Genomic DNA, 12,621 nt, shown 5'->3' on the forward strand with positions numbered 1-12,621 from the left:
TTTTAATATTGATTTAAATTTTTTGTGAAATATGATATGGATTGTCTTTTTGAATCTTTAGTTTCTAAAGGTAAATAAATAATATATTTGTGAATTAGAATAACCTAAAGAATACCCTAATTAAGGAAACTTGGATGTTGAATTAATAATAGTAATAATAATTACATTTATATGGTACTTCAAAATTGACAAGTTGGACCCCTTTCACATCACATAACATAGCTACAAAATAACCACTGAATTAGAGGTATAATATTGAGGATCGGCCCTAAGTAGCTATTGGACAAAATCATTTCACCTCTATGTTTCCTGATTCATAAAATAAGGAGGTTGGATTAAATAATTTCTTTTTGTTTTTTGGTGTTTTTTTTTTTGTTGTTGTTTTTAGTTTTTGCAAGGCAATGGGGTTAAGTGGCTTGCCCAAGGTCGCACAGCTAGGTAATTATTAAGTGTCTGAAGTCGGATTTGAACTCAGGTACTCCTGACTCCAAGGCCAGTGCTCTATCCACTGCACCACCTAGCCGCTCCTATTAAATAATTTCTAATTAGTCATTTCCAACTCTGATATCTTGTGATTCTAATGAATAAGCTTTTAAGTAATCCAAATATATACGGTCCTTGTGATGAAAGGTTGATGAGAGGCATTGTAATGGATAAAGAATGCTGACCTCAGTTAGGAAGACCTGACTGATAGGTCTCCTCCAATACATATTGGTGTGACCTTGGAGAAGTGATTCATCCTCTTAGTGCCCCAGGTCTGAGATTGTGAATTGCAAAGCAATTGTAGATATGTGTTGGTAGAAATTATTTCTTCACTAAAAACTTTACTTATGAAATCAAAAGTCCAGACCAAAATGGAAGACTAGAGAAAACAGTTAGATGGCACCATGAATAGAATATCAGACTTGGAGTGAGGAAGATGACCTGAGTTCACATTTGGCCCCTGTTACTTATTAGAATTGAGACTTCTGTCTCAAAGTCCCATTATCTTTTATTTGTGCCTGAGTCATCAGGAAGATATTATGATCTTCATTTTCCTTTGTTTCAAGGATATCTGTTTAAGAAAATACTATTTACCATAGTTCAGAATTTTCAACTTGGAGGGGAAATGTTAGTTATCTAAAAACTAATGTATAAAATGACAGTATCAAATAAATGAGGCATGTACCTTTCATGTGAGTAAAGTCTTGTCCTGGAAATTAACTTTATAACCTTGGGCAGATCATTTAACTTCTTATTTACAAAATGAGGATATTGAAATATTAGAAATGAGAGCATCAGATGAGAAATTATATGTAAAGAAATTTACAAACCTTAAGTTAGCTTTCATTAATAGTTAACATTAAATCTAACATCTTTTTCTTGCTCAGGCTATAACTACTCCTGCCATGGCAGTCAGTCATATTATGTTGGAATCTTATAAAAAGTATATTCTAGTTTCTTTGATATTACTGGGCAAAGTTCAACAGCTGCCGAAATACACTTCTCAGATTGTTGGTAGATTTATTAAGGTGAGTATTCTAAAGAAAAATAATTATTCTTCTTTGGAAAATTAAGTTAAAAATAAATTTAGTGTAATTGCAAAATCAACATAAAGGAGAATTAATATTACTTGCATAGTGTGTTTTGTATTAAAAATCTTATACTTTATAAAGAATCAGATTTGGGTTAGCCTTTATTTACTGAATTTAAAATGCTTTAAGTTCCAGTGAAGAAATTCTTACTTGGGGGGAAGTTCTTCCTTAACTGTTAAATAATCCCTTTGCTTCCCCCATGTTCCAGGCAAAATCAGAGCACAGCATTTCTCATGATTGAAAATTCCTAATGTTGGGCTTTCAAGTTAGTTTGTCGCAGATGACAAGGCAAACTATTCAATATTCAGAACACGTTCACTCCTATACTAGTTGAAGCAGCATTCTGAACAAGTAATGATAGAACACTTGGCAGCCATTTCCAAGAAATAGTTAGGGGACACTTGAGTCCTTCAGATGACCCAGGGGCTAATCTCTTTAATATTCCATGGTTTCTTCCTGGTAATGCCTAATTTTTTTATTTCTGCATAAGTATAATATTAATATGACATCCATAGCAAAACCATTTATCCTGTTAATTCTAGTGAGGGAGGTTGATGAAGTTCATCTTTTGGTTTTCTTCCATTGAATGATCAACTTCTAGAAAAAAGGGTGAGGGTTAAGAAAAACCAGAATATTTCCTTGTTAATTTTTTACCAGTAGATAGCCAGGAAATTTTGTTGATACTTTCCTTTTGAAAAAGAAAATTGTATTGCCTGAACTATCCATAATATCTTAAGTCATTTGCTTTATTGCAAGTAATAATCTGTGTGTGTGTATATATATATACATATATATATATATATAGCATAAAAGAATTATTTAGACAATTTTTGTTCCTCACTTTTGTTTGTATTTTTGATATTTTTCTTATACATTATTTGTACTTAGAAAATATCACCACTTTCTATATACCTAACTTTGTGTATTGATTTGTTTTCTCCATTTTAAACTATAGCCCCTTAGCAATGCTTACCATGAATTAGCACAAGTTTATTCAACCAATAATCCATCAGAACTCCGAAATCTGGTAAACAAACATAGTGAAACTTTCACTAGAGATAACAATATGGGACTGGTTAAACAGTGTTTGTCCTCTCTTTACAAGAAGAACATCCAAAGGTTAACAAAGGTAAGATGAATTCTCATACTTTGTCTCATGATTCTTCTGAGGCTTTACAAAATCTCTTCTCCAAAATTATTGTGGTTTATTTTTTAGGAAAATAGTTGGATTTTTAACCTATCTAGGACTGAATTTGGGTAGCCAAGAGAAGAGAGAAAAGCAGGTACAGAATGATTGAAAGGACTGAGGAGTAAATCAAGTTACAATGCATTGCAGATGAGGTATATCAATAGATACTAGGACCAGTTTCCATATTTTACTTGAAATTTTCTAAGTGTGTTGACCTTCAGTATGAGACACACTACTCTTACGTTGGTCATTTAAACAAATTTTTCCATTATATGAGATGAGATCACCAACACTGTGGGACTAAATTGTAATACATGGATAGGTTTATATTTTTTAAAATATGAAAAAAAATTTTCCCAACTAGCCATTTCCAGGAATGCTTACTTTTAATCCTTTAATTGCATTTCTATTTTTACATGAGAAACATTGTTTCATAGAGAAATTAGAGAGATGGCCTGGAGTCTGGACAACCTTAATTTATGTGCAGACTCTGACTTTAAGTCCAAGTCCTTGATATTGTCTTTATGATCTTGAGCAAGTCATTTAAACTCTAGTACCTCAAGCAGCTCTCTAAGACTAAAAATTACAGGACTATTGTAGATCTATATTGGTAGAAGTTCCTTTATCACGGAGCTCTTTTCGTTGATGAAAGCAGTTTTGAACCAAAAATAACCCTATTTTATTAATTCTTGATTTTATCAACTCAGATGATTGTAGTACCACAGAATAAATGAATAGACTTTTTGGATAATGACTTAGAAAGAATACTGACTTATATGTAGATATACCCAAAACTCAGAATATAAATGTTACAATTCTAGCCAATGGTGAAAGATATTCCAGTATCCATTTCATCACTTTTGAACCTCAGAAGAGGATAGTTTATTCATTTCAAGGGAGAGAAAGTGTACCATCAAAGATAAATGACCTGGTTTTTTTTCTTTAAATTTCTACTCTCCTATATGACTGACTTTTGGAGGGTATGGATTTTTCAGTTTCAAATCCCATAACATAGAGAGTTCATGTTAAAATACTTTAGTATATTGATGGGTAGCTAGATGTTGCAGTGGATTGAGCACTGACCTGAGAATCAGGAGGATGAGAGTTTGAATTCAACCTTTGACATTTACTAGCTATGTGACCTTGGGCAATTTACTTAACCCTAAAACATCCAGGGGTATCTCCAGCCATCATGATTCATATCTGGCCACTGGACTCAGATGGCTCTGGAGGAGAAAGTTGAGGCTGGTGATTTAGCACAGCACCCCCGCATTCAAAACCCATTCACGTGCTTGTCCTGGCATCACCTCCCTGATATTGTGGTCTTCTTCAAAAATGAAGGACAGGGGTGGCTAGGTGGGGCAGTGGATAGAGCACCAGCCCTGGAGTCAGGAGTACCTGAGTTCAAATCTGGCCCCAGACACTTAATAATTACCTAGCTGTGTGGCCTTGGGCAAGCCACTTAACCCCATTGCCTTGCAAAAAAGCCTTTAAAAAAAAGAAAAAAGAAATAGAAAATGAAGGACAAATATCATCATCATCATTATTATTATTACTACTACTACTACATTGGTAGTTTGTCCATTAAGATAAGTGAAACTGTTTACTTGATACAGTTCTCATAGCAGTTGTTTCTAGTTATGTCTAAATTCTGCTTCTCAATTTCAGACATTTTTAACATTGTCTTTACAAGACATGGCCAGCCGTGTACAGTTGTCAGGACCTCAGGAAGCCGAAAAATATGTCCTTCACATGGTAAGCAGGGTCAATTTTGAGATTATTATGTAGATGAAATTTGACTATTTCTTCCTAAAAATATTCATGCTGCCTAAGTGATAGACAATAGTAGACATTTACTTATGAACTTTAGTACTTCAAAACATTTCATCAGTGTCAGTCAATCAACTAACATACAATGCACCAGGCATGGTGGTGATCACCATGGTGATACAAAGGAAGGCCAAAAATAGTTCTGGCTCTTAGAGATCACAGTTTAATGGGAGAGATAATAAACAAATATCTCTCAAACAAGACATATGTGGAATAAATTGGAGAAAATCAACAGAGAGAGAGAGAGAGAGAGAGAGAGAGAGAGAGAGAGAGAGAAAGAGACAACATCAAGAGGGGTCAAGAAAGGCTTTTGATAAAAGGCTAGACTTTAGATGAGATTTGAAGCAATCCAGGAAAGAAAGGGAGAATATGAGTTCTTCCTACACTGATACAGATAGCAGTCCCTCCTCACTTTAATAAAGAATTTTATGTCTTGGGACCATTGAAATCCAAATTAAGCTAGACTAGTGTTTGCATAATGCATAGCATCCATCACTAGGCCCATAGGTGAAGCCTTGCTAGTTTTTTATATGTGTAAGCCTCTACATATTTGCTTCCATTAAAGTCCCATTCTAAATGTATAAATATGTAAATGTTGACATTTTAGTACTTCACATTTTTTCCTGTTGTCCATCACAGTCCCTAATGGAATTATTAGTTCCTGAAATTTGCTACTTCCCCTTTCAAACTGGAACATTGAATCCTGCTAGTCCATTTAGCAAAGGCATTATGATTCTTTAAAATTAAGTTCTCTAAAAATCACAGTTAAAGTTAATTTTCCAGCTGTTATAAAGCAGACTTGTAATTGAAGTGTCACTCATTTTTACCTTAATGGCTGGTATCAAATGTTTAACAAAGTTCTGTTCCCTGTATTTGTTTTATCTATAGATAGAAGATGGTGAAATTTTTGCAAGTATTAATCAAAAGGATGGTATGGTCAGTTTCCATGATAATCCTGAAAAATATAACAATCCAGCTATGCTTCACAACATTGATCAAGAGGTAAATATTAATATAAAATGTTCTAGTTTGGTTATTGAGATTTTTCAGGGTTTAAATGACTCTTTAGCATTTCTGTTACCTTAAAAATTCATTCTTAGAACCAAGGGCAGGCACTTCTCAGAGTACTAATGGGTTGTGTTCTAAAAGTGTTATAAATGTGCAGTTCAGCATGCATTTTCCTTTTTTAATATTTTCTTTATTTTTCCAACTATGCAAAATAGTTTTCAACAGTCATTTTTTGCAGGGTTTTGAGTTTCATAATTTCTTTCTCCCTTCACTCTCCTCTACCCTACCCCTGAGAGAAAGCAGTCTAATATAGATTGTTCATGTATAACTGTGTTAAACATAAATCCATATTTTGTTATGAAAGAAAAATCAAATTGAAATGAGGAAAAAAGCAATAGAAAAAAATAATATATAAGAAAACTTTTTAAAAATTGAAGAAAGTAAGCTTCACAGTTCCTTCTCTGGATATGGATGGTATTTTGTATCACAAGGCAATTTTAGAATTGTCTTTGATTATTGTTCTGCTTAAATGAACAAGTCCATCATAGTTGATTCTCACCTAATGTTGTTGTTAATGTGTACAACATTCTTCTGGTTTTGCTTACTTCTCTGCATCAGTTCATGCAGGTCTTTCCAATCTACTCTGAAGTTCTGCTCCTCATGATATCTTACAGGACAATAATACTCCATCACATTCGTATACCACAATTTGTTCAGCCATTCCTCAATTCATACGTATCCCTTACAAAAGAGCTATCATAAATATTTTTGTACATGTGGGTTTTTTTAACCCTTTCTTGTGATCTCTTTGGGATACAAACTTAGTAGTGGGATTGCTGGACCAAAGGGTATGCAGTTTTATTGCCATTTGGGTATATAATTCCAAATTGCCCTCTAGAAAGATTGGATCCATTCACAGTGCATTAGTGTCCTAGTTTACCCACATCCTCTTCAGTATTGATCATTTTTCTTTTTAGTCATATTGGCCAGTCTGATAGAGGTGAGATTGTACTTTGGAGTTGTTGTAAATTTGCATTTCTCTAATCAATAATGATTTAGAGTATTTTTTCATATGACTAGATAGCTTGAATATCTTTATCTGAAAACTACTTGATCATATCCTTTGACCATTTATCAATTGGAGAAAGACTTATAGTCTTAACAAATTTTACTCAGTTCTCTATATTTTATTTTATCTTAATTTTTAAAATTTTTCTCTATATTTTATAAATGAGTTCTTCATTAGGAACAGTAATTATAAAATTTGTTTACCAACTTATTGCCTTCCTTTCAATCTGGTTGCGTTGATCTTATTTGTGCAAAACCTTTTTAATTTATTATAATCAAAATTATCCATTTCAAATTTTATCATGTTCTCTATCTCTTCTTTGGTTATAAACTACTCCCCCTTCAATAGATCTAACAGCTAAGCTATTCCTTGTTCTCCTAATTGGTTTATGATATATTACCTTTTATTTCTAATTCCTGTGCCCATTTCGACCTTTTCTTGGTATAGTCTATGCTTAGTTATACTATGTTCCAGTTTTCTCAGAAGTTTTTGTGAGAGTAAATTCTTATCCCAGAAGCTGGAATCCCCATTTATCAAACAGCAGATTACTGTAATCATTTACTACTGTGTAATTTGTACCTAATCTATTCCACTAATCCACCACTTTTATTTTTTAAATAAATTTATTTATTTTTGAATTTTACAATTTTCCCCCAAATCTCACTTCCCTCTCCCCACCCCCCACAGAAGGCAGTCTGTTGGTCTTTACATTGTTTCCATGCTATACATTGATCTAAATTGAATGTGTTGAGAGAGAAATCAAATCCTTAAGGGAAAAAAAATAAAATATAAGAGATAGCAAAATTACATAATATAACTTTTTTTTAAATTAAAGGTAATAGTCTTTGGTCTTTGTTCAAACTCCACAGTTCTCTAGATACAGATGGTATTCTCCATTGCAGATACCCCAAAATTGTCCCTGATTGTTGCACTTAGGAAATGAGCAAGTCCATTACGGTTGATCTTCAACCCCATGTTGTTATGGTGTACAATGTTCTTCTGGTTCTGCTCATTTCTCTCAGCATCAGTTCATGCAAATCTTTCCAGGCTTCTCTGAATTCCCATCCCTCCTGGTTTCCTTTTTTTTTTTTTTTGCAAGGCAATGGGGTTAAGTGGCTTGCCCAAGGCCACACAGCTAGGTAATTATTAAGTGTCTCGGGCCAAATTTGAACTCAGGTACTCCTGACTCCAGGGCCAGTGCTCTATCCACTGCGCCACCTAGCCGCCCCACCCTCCTGATTTCTAATAGAACAGTGTTCCTTAATGTACATAGACCAGTTTGTTCAGCCATTCCCAATTGATGGACATTCGCTCAATTTCCAATTCTTTGCTACCACAAACAGGGCTGCTACGAATATTTTTGTACAAGTGATGGTTTTACCCTTTTTCATGATCATTTCAAGGTATAGTCCCAGTAGTTGTATTTCTGGATCAAAGGGCATGCACGTTTTTATTGCCCTTTGGACATAATTCCAAATTGCTCTTCAGAAAGGTTGGATCAGTTCCCAGTTCCACTAACAATGCATTAGTGTCCCAGATTCCCCACATCCCTCCCAACATTGCTCATTGTCCTTTCTGGTCATATTGGCCAGTCTAAGAGGTGTGAGGTGGTACCTCAGAGATGCTTTAATTTGCATTTCTCCAGTGAGAGCCATATGACTGGATCATCTTAATGTCCTCATCTATAAATTGCTTCTGCATATCCTTTGACCATTTGTCAATTGGGGAATGGCTTTTTTTATATATAAATTTGACTCAGTTCTCTAGGTATTTTAGAAATGAGTCTTTGTCAGAAATGCTAGTTGTAAAAATTGTTTGCCAATTTACTACATTTCTTTTGATCTTGGTTACAATCACTCTTATTTCTTAACCAGTACCAAATCGTTTTGATGGCTGATGCTTTATAACATAATTTTAGATCTAGTAAGTATTTCTCATATTTACAAAGCTTATAAAAATATTTAGGTTCCCAGGTCAGATTACTCATTTCATATTGTGCCTAGTATTATAGACTCATCATTTATAATGTTTCAGTGTAAAAATGCATTTTTATATTCTAACTCATAATATTAGTAACACATAAACTCCTGTCCTTCCCATTCCTCTCTCTACTCCCAACAGGAGTGCCTCCTTGATGGAGGTTGCACTGTTAAGGGATGGGTTTTTGAACTTTGGTGACATTGTCATTAATATTTTTTGCAAAAGCAGGAGCTCTAAGTGGCAGTACTCCTGAGTATGGATACCTTGTTAACTCACTGAATCTACAAAGTATAGAGTAAATTAGTTACTAATATTCTGAGTGTTTTGAATTGGGAAACAAGGAGCGGCAGACTTTATAGCAACTTCCCTATGTCTTTTCCTATATATTGGTCTTCATCGGCTGAGGACTACTGTAATTAGAGGAAGTGAGAAATAGGGAGCTTCTTGTATAATTTTTTTTTTAATCATTCAAGTCTTTGAATGTATTAAAATAATAAATGCTTTAATCTTAGGGGTAAATGTAGGCCTAGCAAAGTTTCCATTTTTAAAAAATTGTTTCATTCTTTTTATTTTGTTTGACTGGTTTTTTAAATTAATTTATTTTTCCAACTTCATGAAAAGATGGTTTTCAACATTCATTTTTTTTAGTAAGATTTTTGAGTTACACTTTTTTCCTTCCCTCTCCCCTCCCCTTGAAAGTGAATAGTCTGATATAGGTTATACATGTATAAGTATGTTAAACATATTTCCGTATCACTCATATTGTGAAAGAAGAATCAGAATAAAAGGGGGGGAAATGAGAAAAAATAATAAATTTAAAAAATTCAAAATATTATGCTTTGGTCAATATTCAGATTACACCTGAATGTGGATAGTATTTTCCATAAGTCTTATAGAACTATCTTTGATCATTATACTGTTGAGAAGAGCTAAGTCTGTCAAAGTTGATCATCACACAATATGTTCAACATTCTCTTGATTCTGCTCACCGTACATAAAAGTCTTTCCAGGCTTTTGTTTGACTGATTCTTGATGTCTCATAGTCATTAGCTTTCACTTGCCCAAATCTTGAATTTTAAGGAATTTTCTTCAATTAGCTTTTAGTACCTCCTTTTCCATTTGGCCCATTCTATTTTTTGAATTGTTTTCTTCAGTGGATTTTTTTTTTCCATTTGGCCAATTATATTTTTTAAGGATTATCACTGCCTTTTTGCACCAGGCCCTCAGGTGCTGGCAGTTTGATCAATGTGCTGGGATGGCCCAGTCTACTAGACATTCCTGTTGTGCCCTGGATTCTGAGACTGGTAGTTAGTCTTCTGTGCTGGGGCTAGAGGGCTCACAACTGGCCTGCTTTTGTTTATTAACTGGCTGAGCCTGGACCATGGGGCATCGATTGCTGATCTATGCTGTGGCAATGAATCTTTTGCTAACTTACTGAGAGCATCTAAGCTGGACTGTCCTCCTATTTTAACTAATTAAGATAGACCTATAGACCTTTCCTGAAGTTCTTCTAGGTTATCTTAAGCTGGAAAATTGTCACTCTGTCTTTTTGTAGCTCTGTCATTCCAGAATTCTTGACTTAATGTTATTTCTCAAGAAAAATTGGGGAGAACTCAGGCAACTTCCTGACTTTTCTCCACTGTCATCCTAGCAAAGTTTCATAGTGAATTTGAAATTCTTGTATATTTTGTGGACATATTAGTGATGTAGGTAATGATGATGGGAAAAAGAGGTATGTAAACTGTTTATTTGTGTGAGGGAAAAATATTTGTTTTAAGACTTGGAATCCTAATTGCAATGTAGTTTTGGTTAATATACCTTTTAATGTCTATATTTTAGACAAACTATAATTTTAAGCCACTTTTCATTTTATCATATTAAGTATAAATTTATATATCTCAGATGCTGAAATGTATAGAACTTGATGAGCGACTCAAGGCCATGGATCAAGAAATCACAGTGAATCCTCAGTTTGTGCAAAAGGTGGCTACTTTTTCCTCTATTTAAAGTGGGGAGTGGGAGGCTGAAGAAGGAAGGTACATAAATTTTTACATCTGGAATATAATTAGAAATTCAGATTAATGTAATATTTAAATGCCAAAGTGTCCTATTATGTATTGTGAAAGAGAAATATTCTTCTAGCTTGGTGTGGTAGGGCTTTCAGTTCTTAACATGATGACTATTAGATAATTTAATTTAGAGAAGATTGAGGACTGATTCCTTGAAATGAATTTTTCACGCAAGAAGTGAGATTACTATATGAGAAAAATTACTGTAACTTTGTATAAATGAAAAATAAATCAATGGAAAGAGAAAAAATAAACTTTCTTTTTCTGTTCTGCAGAGTATGGGCTCACAAGAAGATGATTCAGGAAGCAAGCCATCCAGTTATTCTTGAAATTAACATTTTTGTGTTTTAAACTGAAAGAACCATCCACTTTCGCCATTGGAAAATATGAGAATGACAGGGAAGACTGAGACTGTTTTATCTGGACATTAAGAAATTAAATTTTTTTTTGACATCTTCAGTCCTATATGCTTTCAAAAGTTTTCTCTCTACAAAGAAAGGAAAAGATCTCAAACTTTTAAAGTCTCTTGTGGATTTATTTATCTTCAGATTAACATCGCTAATGCATTAAATAATCTACCTTTGGTTTTAAATGGCTTGAATGTTGCTGTGTTCCTGTAGCACTTTTTCCCCCCTTCTGGAAACAGTTTTCTTTGGTGAGAAACAGGGACATAAGAGTACTAGTCATTATTTGAAAGGTTTTTTTGGCTTCTTAAAAATTGATGATAGTTTGGTTTTACCACCCCACCCAAAAAAAAGTAATGGGAGAGGGGAGGGGAAACTATGTGAGACTATATGGTCTTTGTAGTCTTGGACATTGCCTACTAGATTTGATAAAATTAGTTTTTAGTTTTCAGTTTTCAGAGGAACCAAAATATTTACAGTTTGTTGGTACTGGTGTAGAATTGAGAATTAAAGGGATGTTATCAAACTTTTTAAAGCACTTTCCAAAATAATGGTGCATGCGATACCCTTTTATAGTCTTGAATATAGCATTTTTTTCCTCTGCCCATTTTAGTCTCTTCATTTGGTATGCACCTAATTTGTTTTCTGCTTTTACTTCTTGTTAGTAGCATTTTCAATTAAGCTGCAATTAGCATGATTTTGTTTTGATTACTCAGTGAATCTCATTCAGAATTCTGAAATTAATTTGGCTGTCACTTTCACGAAGTTCACTCTATAATGTTGCAGAGCCTATATAAATTATAACTTTTGAATTTTGTTATTGAAAAATGTCTGATAAAAACTTCAAGATTGGTTTGGTCTCAGAGCTAAAGATTTTTTTTTAACAACATTCAGTTTTTTAAAAATGTTGACATGCTTTTGTGTGCCTTTTTTATTGGAGGGTGTTAGCAAATCAGGTTTTCCTTATTTAAAATTCATGAGCCTCATTGTCATTACCCATATTATGGACTAAATGTAGGCCATTACTTGCAATGAAGGATTTTGTAAAGCAACATAGCCCTTTTTTAAGAATTTCTCATTTCTACTTTTACTTCATTATTTTTAAACAGATTGTACTTTTGTGCTCCTTTAGCTGAAGTGTCTTAAAGTTATAGTTCTGAAATGGACTTAAATTACTGTGATGGAAAAATAGTGTCCTATTGTTGAAAGTCAGTAATTGAAAAAAGGACATAATCTAAAGTATTTTCAGTGTATATTTCGAATCTCCAAACATAATTTATGAAATTAGTAATGAAACGCTGTACATTTTAGAGAAACTTTGCATTATAGTAGAGCACTGGACTGGTTTTTAGAGAATCTTAATTCTAGTCCAAGTTTTGCCTCTTACCAGATTGGTATCTTTGGACAAGACTTTCATTCTTGGGACCTCATTTTTCTCATCTGTAAAATGAGGAGGTTAGATTAGATCTCTAAGATCCTTTGCAATTCTGAATTCTAT

General features: G+C 33.6%; 1 protein-coding gene across 1 annotated transcript in view; it reads left to right on the forward strand.

Moving 5' to 3' along the window:
* Window positions 1-11,240, forward strand: part of COPS3 (COP9 signalosome subunit 3) — a 41,842-nt gene extending 30,602 nt beyond the window's left edge. The window contains exons 7-12 of the mRNA XM_074207628.1: window positions 1,371-1,511; window positions 2,530-2,703; window positions 4,432-4,518; window positions 5,482-5,595; window positions 10,553-10,633; window positions 10,995-11,240. Of these exons, the coding sequence (XP_074063729.1) occupies window positions 1,371-1,511; window positions 2,530-2,703; window positions 4,432-4,518; window positions 5,482-5,595; window positions 10,553-10,633; window positions 10,995-11,048 (651 nt within the window). The 3' untranslated portion in view covers window positions 11,049-11,240. The remainder of the gene's footprint in view (window positions 1-1,370; window positions 1,512-2,529; window positions 2,704-4,431; window positions 4,519-5,481; window positions 5,596-10,552; window positions 10,634-10,994) is intronic.
* Window positions 11,241-12,621: the final 1,381 nt, after the last annotated feature.

This window comes from Macrotis lagotis, chromosome X (assembly GCF_037893015.1).
Source record: "Macrotis lagotis isolate mMagLag1 chromosome X, bilby.v1.9.chrom.fasta, whole genome shotgun sequence".
NCBI lineage: Eukaryota > Metazoa > Chordata > Mammalia > Peramelemorphia > Peramelidae > Macrotis > Macrotis lagotis.